Raw genomic sequence first — 16,864 nt, 5'->3', positions numbered from 1 at the left:
CTCACTGGTTTCTGACCCACAGTCACTAGGAAGGAACCAGTTCTGAACCACTCAGATTGTGGCAACTTTTGCTTTTGTTTTTAGCAGCACCCCATGGCTTGCTAGATCTTAGTTCCCAGAGCAGAGATTGAACCCAGGCCCTCAGCAGTCAGTGGGTAGTCTGAAGCACTGGACCGCTGGGGAAGTCTATTGTCTCAGTTTTAAAAAGGGACCATTTCCTCAGGCAGGTAGCTGGAGTGACGTAAATGCCAGTCCACTCTTCTGTGGGACACTGCCAGGACCTGCCTCCCCTCTGCTCTGCTCGAGCTCTCATGCCCACAGTAGCATGGGGGACAGACTCTTCCCCCTGAACTTCCTTTGTGACCTACTGGCCACCATCCAAGTGGCAGGGAACATGGGGAGGTCACCTCAGCAGGATAGAGCAGCTCAAGGTCACCAGAGGCTGAGTACACCCACTGGAAGCCACAGAGGTCATGGCCAAAGAAAGTGGTATGGCCCCAAAGCATTCCCACAGCCCAGCAACCCGGGGGAGTCGAGTGCAGGCCTGACACCCCCTGCACCTACACCACACGTCAGCCTCTGGACAGGGAGTGAGCCAGACCCATCCACACCTGGATTTAGCCCAAGGGGGTCCCCAGTCTGACTTCTGGCCTCCAGGATGGAGACACTGTGTGTAGCTAAAGGCCACCAAATTTGTGAGATTGCCTTCAAGGTGACAGGGAAGGCACACACAACCTGGGTCAACGGTTCAGGGTGACCCATGCAGGGTCCACACTGGGGGTTCCAGGAAGCTCTGGGAGGTGAGGGGGTGGGGGCAGAGTGGCACTGAGAGGTCCACATGGAGGCCAGCAGAGATCACGATGTCTATTTATTCCCCACACGTTATCTCGTCATCATGGTAGCACTCATGAGTTAGGACGCCTCGTGGGATGTGTGTGGGGCTGTCTCTCTACGAGTTACCTACACACACGGTACTGGTACGGTGTCACCTCCCACACGACCCGACACCATCAGGGAGCCTCCAGCGATCCCATCACCAACACTGTGGCCCGAGCTGCGGTGCCAGGGACCCTCTCCACCCTGCCCTGGGCTGCAGGGACATCCACAGTGGCTGCCCGGTGATCTCAGGCCCAGGCAGGTGGTCATCAGGGACCCCCATAGCCCCGACCCCCAAGCAGGAGGAGAGCCCGCTGAGGATGCAGGCAAGCCAGGCCAGCAGGACCACCACCTGTGGACAGAGGGCAGTGGCTGGGATACACAGCCAGGCTGCGACAGGCTCAGGAGCCAGCTCAAAGGTCATGAGAAGGCCCCTCACAGTCTGTCAATTGTAAGCACTGGGAAAAGCATGGCGATCAGACCCGAGTCCATCCGAGCACTGGACTGGAATTTAAGTCCCAGAAATGGGTTGTGTGCACCCAAGACGTCTGCTTCAGCCCCTGCTGGGCGTAGAAACTGCCTCTGGGGCACTTGCAACTGGAGTTCCTTGTCTGAGAACCCAGGTCTGCTGGGCCGGGCTGGCTGGCAGTGAGCTCGCTTGAGCAGGGGTGGCCAGGGAGGCCACGGTCAACTCAGAAAGCGGCTTCTCGGGGGGCTGGGAGGCCCTGCAGACAGACTGGGAAGGCAGGCGGGGGCTGAAGAAGGGGCTTCGGGGCCACGGCATCCCACAGGCCACTTCTCGGAGAGCGGTGAGAAGACCACCCCCACCTCAGAATGTTCTAGAAAATACTTTAGTGACCAGGTCTTCAGGGCAGGGGGCCAGGAGGGAGACGGGTGCTGGTCTGCACTCACAGCTTGCTGGCTCTGTTTCAAGAAGGATCTGGGGGCCGTGAGAGAGTATAAAAAGGGAAGGAGGGGAGGAAGTAAAAGTAAACATCATAAAAATCCGGCTTAACATGCAGGTCCAAGTTCTTTTTCTCTCGTGGGCGATCCAATGGGAGGAGACGGAAAAGGTCAAGAAGGCTTCCTGTAGGCCGGGAAGGACCCGATGGCGCTGGGCAGGCTGGAGGGAGAAACACCTGAGTGGGCCCACCCGGCAAGAGACCTGAGGGCCCAAGGTGCCCCCCAGCCCCGGGGACTCACAGGGCGGTCACTCCTGTTGGTCATCATTGCTGGCACTGGGAGTCCGACTCCTGATCTGACTGCGGAGCTGCTCTATCAACTCTGGGTTCTGTTGCTGCATCTGCTGAGCGAACTGCTGGCCCCTGCAGGTGGGGGCAGGGGAGGCGTGCCTGGGCTCAGCCAGGTCCAAGGCACCCACCCAGCCGCCTCTCCCTACCTGACATGCCCCTGGAGGGCAGAGGGACCACTCCCTGGAGGATGAGGCCCCACAGAGCACCCGGGGACCTTGGACCCTGCCCCACCCAGGAGCCCCACCTGGCAGGTCTACTCACGCCTGGATGAGACTGGCCAGGTCATTCTGCGAGGGGCTGGTGCCGGGAGTCCCCAGGGGGTTGTGGCCGCCTGAAATCATGCCGGACATGCTGCAAAGAGAGTCCTGGACTTGAAGACGGCTCAGCCCCCTTTTCCTGCTGCGGCCCTGCTTGACCCTTCCCCCCTGCTGGTAAGAGACATTACCTGGGACCCAAGTCCCCCTGTGCCCACCCTTCTAACTGTAACCTGTCAATTTCACCAACTTTCCCAGGAACATCCATTTTTGACTTAAAAACAGTGATTCTCAGTGGGGCAGTGCTGCCCCCCAGGGACACCGGGGCATGCCAGTGACACATAAGACCGTAGAATTTCTGAGTCCACTGATGTGGAAACACCATCAGGCCGATCCACAGACGGGTGACTGGTAGTCAGGAGCTGGGAGACAACGATATTGGGGGTGGGGCTTCATTTTGGGGTGATGGACATTCTGGAATTAGATTGTAGTGACCAACTACAGGACATTATAAGCGTACTAAATGCCATGGGACTACGGACCTTAAAATGGCTAAAACAGGAAACTGTATACATCTTTTACCACAATAATTTTTAACCACAAGGTCCAAAGAAGAGAGGACTTCCCTAGTGGTCCAGTAGTTAAGAATTTGCCTTGCAATCCAGGATTTGTAGGTTCAATCCCTGCTGGGGAACTAAGATCCCACATGCCATGGAGCAACTAAGCTCACGCACTGCAGCTACTGAGCTCGCATGGAACAACTAAGAGTCCACACACTGTGATGAAGATCCTGAGTGCTGCAACTAAGACCATAGCCAAAGAAATATTTCAAAAAGACCCAAAGGAAAACAGAGGTCACTTACAGCTGCTGAACCTGGGGACTGTTCATCAGGTTTGATGCCTGAAGAAGAGAACAGACCTGTCAGATGGGGCAGGCTCCCCAACGCACCCTGCCACTGACAAGGTTACCCTGTGAGCACCATAGGCCTCCAGTCCAGCACCTGGAGCGCCCGCCTGCCTCTTCCTCAGGCCTCACCACCCCTAATGCGCTGCAACCCTCCCCCTACTTTCATCCTGTCTGGACACTCATCTTAGGAGATTCCAGGCATCTCGTCACCACCCCGGACAGGGGACGCCCCAGAAGAGTTGGTCCCAGTTCTTCTCTGAGGATAAACGATGACACCTGGGAATCTCCCCTGCACTGATCTCCTCCCCCACCAAGTTGGGACTATCTCCTCTGGGCCAATTTTAAGACAAACATGAGCAGAGGTCAGGGAGGTGACTTCCAGGTTGAGGCTCTTTCCAAAAAGGGCAAGACAGTGCTACCACCTGGCCGTGGCCCGTCCACCGCCCTTTGCGGCTGTCTCAGGTCACAGTCATGCGAGCACCAGGCATGGCTGGGTACTAATAGCACTGCACAAAGCCTCGGGGGGCTGGGATCATTGACCCTGATGGACGAGGCCAAAGGAGTGGCCGCTGCCAGCTGCTTTCCCTGGCTGGGTGTCCTCCTGCCTTGTGGCCATCTGTCCCTGGATGAGAGCGGAGGCCCAGCTACGTCATGGGAGGCCGGACACGTCTCACCAGGGCAGAGACATTTCTCTGGCAGCTGGGGCTCCTCTTCCTGATGGTCTGAGACCCTGGGGCCCCTGGAGCCAGCAGTGAGCCCTGAGGACCAGCAAGACCACCTGGAATCGCACAGGTGTGTGGACACGCCAGGTACCTGCTCCCGGGGGAGGCCCCGTGCAGAACACATGCCTCTGCACAGAAGATGGCCTTTCTCTGGGGGCCCCACACCCTGCTGAGTCTCATCTGCACCTCAGGGAGCAGGTGTAGCCACTCTGTAGTCCGAGAAGGGGCTCAGCTGGGGGTGCATGGCTGGGAGAGGTGGGCTCAGTCTGCCCCCTGTGCTTGACACTGAGGAGTCTGACAGAGGATGCTGCAGGTACCCCCACCCTGGGACGTCTGTGGCTGTTCTGACCGTAGGCAGGGGCAGCGGGGGCAGGCGAGGCCGTTACCATGCTCATGAAGCTCGGGTTGTTCAGCAGGCCTGCAATATCAAAGCTGCCAACACCTCCCGTCTGTGGATGAGAACAGCCCTGGTCAGTGGTGCCAGGACACAGGACCTCGACGGCTAGTCCCCAGGAAGTGAGGGGTAAGGTTTCCCATGGGGGGCGTGCTGGAATCCTGGGCGTGCCAGCTCAGGCGGTCCAGGCCTGTAGCCAGAGGGAGTTTTGTAGGAGGAAACACCATGTGTGGGTCACCCAGGAGGAGTTCAGCGTGTTAACCTCAGCTTTTACTTTGACGCTGACTGAGAAGGGACAGTGCCCCCCGAGAGTAGCAAGTCCTTAGAGACAGTAACCAACTCATCCACAACTGCACCTTTCACTTGCACACCTCCCAGTGCAGGCCTACATGACCCCTCCTTCAAGGGGCCCCCATAGGTGGAGCCACGGTCCCACCCTGGTCACCTCAGATCATTCACACTAGCTACCCTGAGCCTGCTGGCCCTGAGGGCTGACTCCTCCCCGGTGAACCACTGATAGGCTCTGGTCCCCACCCCCTGAGGAGTGGCTTCCCTGGGTGACACGCCCCCTTCTGTTTCTGGGATCAGCCTCTTCTCTCAGGACAGGACCCTGCTGAACAGAGAACCAGCCCCCAGAACCAGAGGGTCTCCACACCCGGTTCAGGCCTTGCCCTCCAACCCAGCTGCCCCGCCCCCAACTGCTGTCCCACGGGACTCACGGGACTGGGTGCCTCTCTCAGCCGCAGCTCAGCCACCTTGAGGTTGGACTTGTAGGTCTCATTGTCAGGATCCAGCTCCAGGGCCTTTCTGTAGTAGGCCACAGCCTCCGTGTGCTTGTTCAGGCTGGACAGCGCCAGGCTGCAGATGGAGGGACAGAGGGTATGGGGGAGGATCCGGGAGGCAGCCCCAGTTCTCGTGGTGGGGGGATCAGAACCCTACACCTCCCTGCTTGGCAGAGCTGGTCTCAGGTGCATCCCTGGACCACCCAGGAGTTTATGCCAAGGAGGACCCTCAGGATGGGCTGCAGGCCAGGACACCAGCCAGCCACCCCCAACATCCACAGAGGAAGTGATAGAGACAGTTATAAAACCCACCTCCACTGATGACCCCCTGAGTGCCAGGTGGGGTGCACCCCGAACCCCATGGGGAGAGATGCTCTGCCTGGGACCCTCCCCAAACTCACCCTCCATGTCTCTGCATCTGCTATCCATCTGTGTTCCTCACAAAAAGCTGATTAAACTAAATGACGCAGCTATTTCCTGATAGTCTGGTGGCTGAGATGCTGAGCTCTCAATGCAAGCGACCTGGTCCCTAGTCCAGGAACTAGATCCCATATGCCCCAACTGAGAATTCACGACTAAAAGATCCCATATGCCCCAACTAAGACCTATTACAGCCAAAGAGATATTAAAAAAAGAAAAATCAGCTAAATGACATGTTCTCCTGACTTTTGTGAGCCTCCCGGGGAAATCACTAAGCCCAGGGAGGGGTCATAAGAACTGTGACTTACGCTGGGAGATCAGAAGCTCAGGTGTCAACCTGGACTTGGGATGGTGTGGGGCTTCGTCCCTAACACAAGCGCCCCCGGCAGACAGTATCTGCGGGGTGGATGGGCAGGCACACTCACCCCATCCTGCCATAGGCCTTGCTGTACGACGGGTCTATGCAGATGGCCCGCTCGCAGTCCTGCACTGCCCCTGCGTAGTTCCCCAGTTTGCTGTAAGCTGCGGCTCTGGGGGAGGACAAGCAGAAAGGTCGGGGAGCCGGCTCCTCCTCGCAGCCCCTCCTCACAGCCCCTCACCCGGTCTCCCTGGCTACCTGGTGGGGCAGAGGCAGGGTCGCCAAGAGTGGGAGGCCCGGGCAAGCTGAGTGCCCATGCTTGTACCTGCTCACGCTCACTGACGCCTGGCTACCCACCTGGCCAGGTGTGCCATTTAGGATGGCAGCTGAGCCATCACCACCCCACCCTTGGGTGCCACCACTCTCCCCATTCTCTCCCACAGCCCGCCCAGGCCCCTGGCAGCAACTCCCTCCTCCCCCATACTCCAGGTTGCACCTGTTACAGAAGTAGACGGCATTGGCAGGGTTCAGCTCGATGGCTTTCCCATAGAAGTGCACGGCGGCCTCGAAGTTCTCTACTTTCATCTGCTCATTTCCTGAAGAAAAAGGAAAGAAAACATACACCCTGGGGTCGGAGGCAGCATTCCTGTTTCTCTCGGCTTCCCTGTGAGGGGATGGGGTTTTAGGGCCCAGGACATAACACTCAAAACCACAGGTCAGGGTGGTGGCAACTGTCGTGGCCCTGACTGTGCCATTCGTGAAGCTAAGCCTCGGATGCCATCACTCTTGCTCACTCCTTCAGAAACCGCCCGGTTTTAATGAGATGGAATTCACATACCATGAATCCTATCCTTTAAAAGTACATAATTCTGCAGTTTTTAGTACGTGTTGCTGCTGCTGCTAAGTTGCTTCAGTCGTGTCCAACTCTGTGCGACCCCACAGATGGCAGCCCACCAGGCTCCGCCGTCCTTGGGATTCTCCAGGCAAGAACACTGGAGTGGGTTGCCATTTGTTCTCCAATGCATGAAAGTGAAAAGTGAAAGTGAAGTCGCTTAGTCGTGTCCGACTCTTCGTGACCCCATGGACTGCAGCCCACCAGGCTCCCCTGTCCATGGGATTTTCCAGGCAAGAGTACTGGAGTGGGGTGCTATTGCCTTCTCCGTTAGTATGTGCAGAGTGGCCTAATCATCACCACTAACTCCAGACCATTCCATCAGCTGAAATAAGCACCAACAGCTCTCACCACTCCCCAGGCCCTGACAACCAGGAGCCCACTCTCTGTGTCTGCGGACCTGCCTGCTCTGCACGTTTCTCGTCAGTGGAGTCACACCCTGCGTGTCCTTCCGTGTCTGCTCCTCTCACTGAGCGCCGTGTCCTCAGGGTCCGTCCACATGGTAGCCAGTGTCAGTGCATCACCGCTTTCTGGGACTAAGTGACACTCCCGAGTGTGGAGAGACCACACGTGTGTATCCACTCATCGGCTGATGGGCAACTGGCTGGTTCCGCTATGAGCACAAGTGCACAAGCACCCTTGTGAATGTGTTTGCGCACACCTAGGTGGACCCACTGGGTCATGTGATCACTCTAACCACTTGGGAAGCTCCACAGTGGCCTTGCCATTTACATCTCTCTCACTGAGGGTCTGACTTCTCTATGTCTCCACATCCATGCAGAAGCCCCTGACCCCGACTCCAAGGCTGGCTCGCCATCTACTCCGATGGACTGGCTGGCTTCTACTTCCTGCAGCATCTGGAGGCCAGGTTGTGGGGTGCTCCTCACCTTCAGTTTTGAGGCGTTCTGCCTCGGCTGAGTCCTCCTCTGAGGGCGGGGTTTCCTGGGGGCTCCTCAGATCTGGCGGCAGCTCCTGTCCCCAAAGCGAAACTGAGTTGCTGGAGAAGCAGTAGGAAACCACCGTCCCCCTGCCCCACCCAGCTCAGCACACTTCATGCCTCTGGGGGTGACTCAGCCCTTGTTCTGCAACCGAACCATGGCCCCGTGGGATGTGAAGGCTCACCTTGCCCGCGGCAGCTGCTTCAAATATTTCCGGAAGAGTCTGGGGGAGCGCAAGGTCGCTGTCCTCCACCGTCACCCCGAAAGCGGTCTCCAGGCACTGGATGGCAACTGCCAGGGGAATGGAGGTGCGCTCTGCTGACCCCAGCCCCGAGCCTGCGATCCTGGCAGGCAGGATTTGAGCTTCCCTTCTCGGGCCAGCTTGCCAAGGCCTCGGAATGCATCAGTTGTGGTTCTGATTCCTCAGGGAAGTGGAGGACAGACCTACCCCTTGAGCCCTGAGGCTGGGAGGAGAGGGGATGGTGCCTAGCAATGAGCAGATGGTGACCTCAGGGCTGTCTGTGGGGTCATAATCCTGGAGCCACCGGGGTGGTCCGACTGCTGGGTCTGGCCTGGGGTCCCCAGCCTCATTTCCATCTTTGGTGGGGAGGGACACACATTCAACGGGGGGATTCAGAACCCTAGGGGGCTGCGCCTCACTGTAAGAGGAAGTGACAGAAAACTAGCAGGAGACCCAGCGTCCCTCCCTGTGCAAGAGGACGGGGACCAGCCCATCACACTCACCCCACAAAACTCCTTGGCACTGATGGGGGAAGGGAGGAAGAGGAGGGGGGAAAGTAGCTGGCAGCAGGGGGCAGAGGACCCAAGCTTCAAGCAGGAAGGAGACCAGGGACCCCCCCCCCCCACATACCTTCCAGGCTTTCCTGGGCATCAGACGAGAGCTCCCCATGCCGGAGCTGGTCGTGCAGGAAGCGGATGATGGAGTAGGCCAGACGCTTCTTGTTGTCCATCGTGAGGTGGAAGGACACACGCCTGGGAGCTTCAGGACCTGCAGACATAGAAGGAGACAGGCCTGGGGGCTTCAGGATCTGTGGACACGGTCCAGGGCATGAGGACAGGGTGGCAAGGACAGCCAGGCCCTTCCCTCTCTGCCCCCACATCCACCATCTTGTACCTTTCGCCCCAGACCATCCAGGCCCCCACACACCCCACCCTGCAGGAGCCACTTGAACTCACTGGCTGGCTGTATCTGCTCAACGAGAGAGGCAGGAAAGTTAATTCTCCCCATTTCACATAGGGGACACTGAGGCCACCCAGAGCCCCTGGCAGTCCTGCCTGATTCCTGCCCCAGGGTGACATTGCCCTGGGCCCAGTGGTCATCACTCCTCACCAGCTGGATGGGGTACACAGGGCTCCCCAGGGACACAGAGTGGCCCACAACCCCACCTGCTGCTTCTCTACGCTCAAGACAAGAAAACATTCTGACATTCTGAGTTCCAAACATTGGGGGAACAAGCACTGTCCATGACGGTCAGACAGGACCAGCGGGTGGGCCTGAGCAGACCAAAGGCCCGGAGGGCATTGACTCCCTCCCTTCCAGGCCGCCCAAGGGCTCCTCTGGGTTCTACCATACCCTGCTGTATTCCTAGGCCTTGTGTGACCCTTCCCAGGACACCCTGGTGACACTTATGGTTGTCATGGCTGGGAAGGCAGGCCCCCACAGTGCCATGATGTGCCAGGTACTTCACATCCCTGCAGCTTTGGCCCCTGCAGGGGACCACCTCCCAGTCAGAGAATAAACAGGCTCAGAGGGGGCAGCCCATGCTTGCCAGGGCTGCGCAGGGCTGACCTGGCAGCTGGGATGTGCAGTGTGAAATATCTTGGTTCCCCTAACATGCTCCCAGGGGGGGAACAGCCTGTGTGGCCTAGAAATCAAGGGGCGGCCTTCCAGCCAACTTATCACTAACCCATCACTGGCCAGCAACAGGTAAATCAAACTAGAGCAAGCCCTAAGCCCAAGGCTTTGCACACTGGCTGAGAGCAGGCGGGTGCTGTACACCCTCGGCCCTCAGGTTCAAGACATGTGACCCTGGAGGCACTTAGGGCCCTGTTTCCAGTTTGCAGAAAACTACATCACTGACAGCTTAAAGAAAGGAGCGAAGCCATACACAAAAGGCCACACAATGTGCGATTCCACTGATAGGCAATGTCCAGAACAGGCAAATCCACAGACACAGAGAGCGGGTCCCTGGTTGTCAGTGACTGGGGCTTCTTTCAGAATGTTCTGGAAGTTGATGTGACAGCTGCACAGCACTGTGAATGTACTGAAGTCTACTCAATTTTATAGAATGTGAACATCTCAATGACTAAAAAGTGAACTTGAAGAAGCGGTGTTTTATGCAGCTGGACAGGGCATCTTGGCCATCAGGGTGGGGGAAGTGGAATGACTTTCCTCCCCCATTTCTGGACATAACGAGCCTTTACCAAGCAAGTGCCTTTGGCTCGAGCAGATCCCTGGAACTGGGAGGTCTAAGGTCAGGATGGGCCAGGGCACGGAGGGCAAACGGCCAGCACTGCAGCCACAGGATCTTAGGAACAACACAGAGGGACCAACCCACACAACTCACTTGCTCAGAGGACAGTGAAGCCCCCAACACTGAGTCATATTCCCCAGCTGAACCAGCAAGCTGCCACCCAAAATGTCAACTATGTTCTGGTTTTTCGTTCAGTTGCTCAGTCGTGTCCTACTCTTTGCGACTCCATGGACTGCAGCACACCAGGCTTTCCTGTCTTCACCATCTTCATCACCTGGTTTTTACAGGTATTTGTTTTGCAAACAGCAGCTTCATTCACCATAGCCAAAAGGCGGACACAACCCAATGTCAGTGGATGGATGATGGATCAATAAATGTGGTCCCTCCACATAGTGGAATATTACTCAGCCTTAAAAAGAAAGGAGGTTCTGACACCTGCTACAACCTGGACAGACCTCGAAGACATGCTGCTCAGTGAGAGAAGCAGACACAGAAGAACAAATACTGTTTTGCTCTACTCATAGGACGTCCCTGGAGGAGTCAGATTCACAGAGACAGAAGTAGATGGCGGGGCCAGGGGCTAGGGGAGTGGAGTCAGTGTTTAATGAGGTCAGAGGTTCAGCTCAGGAAGATGAGAATGTTCTGGAGATAAGGGTGGGAATGGTTGCATGACAATGTGAATGTGCTTAACGCCACTGAGGTGTGCGCTTTGAAACAGTCAGGATGGTGAATTTTACATTATGTGTATCCTACTGTTGGCAACCCACTGCAGTACTCTTGCCTGGAGAATCCCATGGACGGAGGAGCTTGGTGGGCTACAGTCCATGGGTCGCAAAGGGTTAGACACGACTGAGTGACTTCACTTTCACTGTAATTAGAAAAAAACTTCTTTTCAAAGCTCAAAGTGGTCCTCTTAGGATGCAGACACCTCTGAGACCCCAGGACCATAGTCCTTTCACATATTCTGCTCTAAACCAAGGGTCAAGGGCCACACCTGGCAGCCACCCATTTAGCTGAAAAAGTCTTCTGCATTCATATGCTACAGAAGTGCCTCCGTAACATGCTTGGTTTTCCTCACTGCCCCTGAACCCCAGAGAATTTACCACCTGGCCTTCATGCTTACCAGCTCACCCCCCACCCCCCTGCTGACTTCTCATTGAACTGGATGGAAGGGTGTCAGGGTCTCCCAGAGGGCAGTCACATGTCAATAGGTGACATGGTAAGGCCACAGGACTGGGTAGCTGGGGCTCCCCCATGTGTTCCAGGTAGCAATTTGGGGCATGCCCCCCGCCCCTCGCCCCGTCAGACCCATGGGAGGCAGCACTAGGTCACTGAGATTCATGCTGGGCTGGGAGGGTATTGGATGGTGGTGGGGGGGGGGGGGTCTGCTTTCCCGCCCAGGGAATAAATGTGGCCTCTGTGACAACAGGCATTCACTTAAGAAAACAAAGAGGCAACCTGATGTCTATGTGACCAAGCTGCAAGGATGGAGGGAGTGACTCTGAGGGGCTGCTGGGGGTCCAGGGAGTTGAGAGATGAAGTCACATGTGTTTCCTGCACACTCTCAGTTCTTCCAGCCCCGCCCCCCACCATACCCCAGGACCTTCGCGTGTGCTGCTAATAGCCCTCTCCCCTGACAGATGCCTCCCTTGAGGCCACTGCTGCCTGGTTTCCCACTTCTAGGGCTTCTTCTGGTCTATGACAGGACCTTCTCCCAAGGTTTGGCCCCCAATCTGATGCACTGAGCGCCAAGACCAGGGCCCTGGAGCCCACCCAGGGATGATGCTAGGCTCTGCAGTCTTAATCCCTCAGGCCCAGCAGTCTCCCTCTGAGGCCAGCTCCACGTCACCCCCTGCCCCAGGACTGGGATGCTCGGTGTCCCATCTGAAGGGGGGGCCAGTGGATGTCCTCACTCTCTCCTATAAAACAGGGTAACGGAGGCTGCTGGGAGATTCCAGCACCTCATGCAGGTGTCTCCCCCAGGCTCTACAGACATGCGGGGCTGGGGAGAATGTGCATTAAAGGGGGTTTAATAGCACCCTCTGCATCCATCTTCTGGGAGAGGGGGTGGGGTGGGGTGGGATGGGACAAGACTGGGTTCCATCACCATGTGACCTCTGAGGTCCTGGGGCGCTGATCATATTTAAATACATACCTGAGTGGAAGGGTGGGGAGGTGACCCACTGTGGGGAGGTGACACGGGGCCCTCCTGTTCACACTGTGTGACCATCGGGAATTTATTGTGGTGTCCAGTGTGAGCAGGCATCAAACCCAATATTTTTCTCAAATGTGAATGCAGGAGCCCTCCCCCTTGGCATAGCTGACACGGGGTCAGGTCACTGTGCAGGGGGCATCCTGGGAGCTGTGAGGGATGGGGCAGCATCGCTCTCCCTCACACCCTCGATCCCGGGAAAATCCCCCCACCCTGCCCAGGGTGTTGTCAATCACAAAAGTCTCTAGACGTCACCAAACCCCCAGCTGAAAGTCACTGATACACACCAAGTGGAAAAAATAAAGGGCAGATTTTCTGGCCAAATGACTTGGCTGTGAACTTTCAGCGAATCCTGCATTCGCTGAGTATTCTGGGTTACATGGGGCTTCCCAGGTGGCTCAAATGGTAAAGAACACACCTGCCAATGCAGGAGACAGAAGAGATGCAGGTTCGATCCCTGGGTCAGGAAGATCCCCTGGAGGAGGGCACAGCAACCCATGCCAGTATTCTTGCCTAGAGAATCCCATGGACAGAGAAGCCTGGAGAGCTACAGTCCATAGGGCTGCAAACAATCAGACACGACTGAAGCAACTCAGCACGCATGCACGCTGGGTTTCAGGACTACAGACAGGAGACTGGGAGTCTGCAGTGGGACTGGCACCTGCTGGACACTGGCGGTCCATGCGAGTGGCCATTCTCCTCCCTCCGGATGGTCTGCATCACCTTCCTGCTCCCAGCAAAGTGAGTCCAGAAATGCTGGCACATGCTCTTCCTCAGCTGCTACTGGGCACCAGGGGCTTGGGAACAATTCTGACTTGTCAGGCTTTGGCTGGGGAACAGAATCCTCAGCAGGACCGTTCTCTCTCCCAAGAACAGCAAGGGCTTTGTGAAGCCCAGAAGGCTCCAAGGGCACTGGCTGCAGGCATGGGGTACAGGCAGGAGACTGGCTGGGAATGGACAATGGCCCTGGGGTGTGGCTGAGGCCAGGGACCCAGCTCCAATTCCTCCCGGTGCCTTCAGAAGCCCTGCTGGCTCTCCATCCACCTTTCCATTTTCTCACTGAAAACACCCCAACCTCAAGAATTCCCTGGATGTCCAGCGGTTAAGAATCTACCTGCCAACGCAGGGGACAAGGGTTCGATCCCTGGTCCGGGAAGATCCCACATGTGGCTGGGCAGCTAAGCCCAAGCACCATAACAACTGCACCCATGAACTGCAACTACTGAAGCCCAGGTGCCCTACAGCCCTTGCTCTGCAACAAGGGAAGCCACCACAATGAGAAGCCCACACACCACAACTAGAGAGAACCCCCGCTATCTGCAACTAGAGAAAGCGCATGCATAGCAACAAAGACTCAGTGCAGCCAAAAATAAACAAACAACAACAACAAAAACTTATAAAAAAGACTATAGCTCTCAATACAGGGCAGCGCTTAACCCAATTTAGGGCCACTCACCCTTCCAGGAAGACTTAATTATAAAGCCCTGAATGAAATCCTTGGAGTGCCCAGCACTTACAGGCCTGAGCTGTATACTGTACCCACACTCACTTATTTTAGGGGTCAGCAAACATCTTCTGAAAAGAAGGGCCAGGGTGAGGACGTTCAGCTTCCCAGGGTCCAGGTAACATGTGTGTGGATCCAGTGGGTTCTATCCCACAAAACCTCATCCACAAAAACAAGGCTGCAGGGACCTCCCTGTGGTCCAGTGGCTAAGCCTCCATTTTCCCAATGCAGGGGGTCCTGGTTCCATCCTGGTCAAGGAACTAGATCCCTCCCCCACAAAAGAGGCTGCAGTGGAATTTGGCCCCCTGGTCTCCATTTGTTTAATCGAACTCCCACTGTACAGCGTAAAAAACTGAGGCCCAGAGGGATGGGAGCAACCTCCAAGGTCATCCAGGGAAGATGCATATCAGCAGTTTTGAACCTGTGCAACCTGATTTCTAGAGCTCCAAACTCCAAAATACCCTTCCTCACCCACAAAAGTGGACACCCACACCAAACCTTGCATGCGATTTCTTGGGGGTTCACACCCTTCACCCCTTCTGGAGACCAGAAGCTGATGTTCACACTCTTCACCCCTTCTGGAGACCAGAAGCTGATGTTACTTGGCCCTAGGTTGAGGGCCACTAGTGAAAAACCACTAGTCTGAGGTAGGACGTACTTTAGCACTGTGGACATTGAGGGCCAGACTGTTCTCCGTGGGGCCATCCTGGGCACTGTGGGATGTGCAGCAGCATCCCTGGTCACCAGCCCCTTGATACCAGGAGCGCCCCTGGCTGTGACAGCCATAGACGTCCCCAGACATGGCCCGTGTTCCCTGAGAGGACAGAATGCCTGGCCTAGGGAGAGGAAAAGCAGACAAAACAAATAACCACAGAGAGAAACAAAAGAAAACGGGAAACTTTCCTGGGTGGAGATGCAGAGTGCTCAAGCAGTTCCTGGCATCTGATAACAAAACCATCTGTCCTCTAGGAAGCTCTAGACAAGTAGCAAGAACCTAATGAAAGAAGGTTCCAAGTGTACTTAACCTCATAATGACCTTAAGAGACATATACTTCTACAGCCCCTATTCGTGGCAGAAAAGGGTCGTGGAGGGGGCAAACGACTTGCCCAAGCTCACAGAGCCAGCGAGAGGTGGACGAGCCGGTCCTCAGCGCTAGATTTCGCCCCAGTCTCTGGCACAATAGGCAGAGGTCGTCCTCGTGAAAGCGGACTAACCGCTGCTGATCTCTTGGAGCTGTCACTTCGCGCTGGGGGCCCTGCGGCTTTAGTCCTCTCCGAAGTCCCCGTACTCCATGCAGGGTCTGTGACAACGCCCGTTATATGGAGGGGGAAAAAGGCTCCGAGAAGCCAAGAGGCTGGTCAAGGTCACCCAGGTGGACAGTGAAGGCGCCGGGACAGGGAGCCCCGACTTGAACCCCAAGGACCGGAGCCCCGATTCTAAAAGACCGTGTTTCCGGGACACAGCGGACACCCAGCGAGTGCTCACTGCGTGCGGGGCGCTATGCCTCCCGCTATTCACCCCCGGGCCTCCTAGTCCGCATTTCATAGGCCTGGAGTCCGGAGGAAGAAAACCTGGGCAGCCAAGGGCTTGCCCGACGGGGTCTGGCCTCAGTTTCCCCTCCGCGCCGCCCACTCACAGCACTCCGCAAATTATGGCGACCCCAGCCCCGGACCGACGTCTTCCTACGGCACAGGAGCCCCAGAGGCCCCAGACGCCCCGAATTGCGGACCTTAGACCCATTCGGACCAGCGCCGAACCCCCCGACTCACCTCACACAGCCGAACCCGGGACCCACCGACGGCTGCGCCTGCGCACCACAGCGCCGCCCGGTCCCGCCCCCCAACTGAGACGCCTGCGCAGAAGGAGCCAGCGCCTCCTGGCTTTCATTCTGCGCAGGCGCGGCAATTATCAGGTCTGGCGTAAGGGGAAGTGACGTACTTTAGAGGCTGGGACAAGTTGGTCGTTAGGGCAACTAACCACTACGAGCGATTGGAGGCCGGAAATCAGGACTGACTTGTCCTCTACAGAGGGAATGGAGTGGTGCATCATGGGACGGTGGAGGATTCTTGTGGGTTGGCTGAGTCGTCACGTGGTGCCGAGTCGGCCACGTGGTGCAGCTGCGTTTGGGTATCTGGCGCCCCGGAGCATCATAGACGCTCTTTGAATTCGAGCAACTGTTATTTATTTTTTTTACCCATCCATCCTCCAACAAGTGAATTATGTTATTCATTCAGTCCATCAGAGTAAAGTATAATAATTCACAGATTTTTGTTTACCGCAGGTGCCTAGTAGTCAACGAATATGCACGCCAACTATAAAGGGAAATGTTTGCTCTCATTACGTTGTATTGCGATACACTATAAACTAGTAAACTAGTATATAAATGAACAGATTTTACTCAATGGCAAGCACTATGAAGAAAACGTGGTGTGTTGTGTTTGGGGGGTAAATTGGCTGGGATGATTAGGGAGGGTCTCTCTCCCACAGGTAAATTTGAAGAACTGGAGAAAAGCACTCCAGCTATAGGAAACAGCGAAAATGAAAACTAACGTAGAATTAAACTTGACGTTCTCAAGAGAGAAAAAAATCGAGGGTGGGTAATGGGAAATTCCCTACTAAGTGACCGTCATTAGGGTTAAAGTTGCCAGAAATGTTCTCCCAATTCACTTTTATCCTACTTAAAACGCATGCACACTTAACACCCCAGGGTATTTTCATTTCTTTTGCAGAAATGAAGGATAAATAAAGGAGGTGGGTTTGGGGGCATGTTTAATTCTCGTTTCTTTCCGGGTGACTCAGGTGGTTCAAGGTTGATATTTTGGGGTTTTTTTGCGCACTGGTCTTCGTTTCCTATGC

At 56.0% G+C, this 16,864-nt stretch overlaps 1 protein-coding gene across 4 annotated transcripts; it reads right to left on the bottom strand.

Annotated features, from left to right (window-relative positions):
• Positions 1-850: 850 nt before the first annotated feature.
• SGTA (small glutamine rich tetratricopeptide repeat co-chaperone alpha) lies at positions 851-15,924 on the bottom strand. Of its 4 annotated transcripts, none has more exons than XM_069589493.1 (12): positions 15,778-15,924; positions 8,668-8,805; positions 7,981-8,087; positions 7,746-7,830; positions 6,463-6,562; positions 6,034-6,138; positions 5,126-5,264; positions 4,399-4,461; positions 3,247-3,284; positions 2,391-2,480; positions 2,080-2,201; positions 851-1,999 (listed from the first exon to the last, which is right to left on the bottom strand). In XM_069589493.1, exons 2-11 carry the CDS (start codon positions 8,765-8,767, stop codon positions 2,087-2,089), a joined length of 942 nt encoding a protein of 313 aa, XP_069445594.1. In that variant the 5' UTR covers positions 8,768-8,805; positions 15,778-15,924; the 3' UTR covers positions 851-1,999; positions 2,080-2,086. The 4 variants fall into 4 exon arrangements, with proteins under 4 accessions (XP_069445594.1, XP_069445595.1, XP_069445596.1 ...); XM_069589494.1 differs by having other exon boundaries at positions 851-1,816; positions 15,778-15,900; XM_069589495.1 differs by lacking the exon at positions 4,399-4,461 and having other exon boundaries at positions 15,778-15,858.
• Positions 15,925-16,864: the final 940 nt, after the last annotated feature.

The sequence above is a fragment of the Ovis canadensis genome, chromosome 5 (genome assembly GCF_042477335.2).
Source record: "Ovis canadensis isolate MfBH-ARS-UI-01 breed Bighorn chromosome 5, ARS-UI_OviCan_v2, whole genome shotgun sequence".
Lineage (NCBI taxonomy): Eukaryota > Metazoa > Chordata > Mammalia > Artiodactyla > Bovidae > Ovis > Ovis canadensis.
This window is presented reverse-complemented; position numbering and strand designations above follow the sequence as displayed.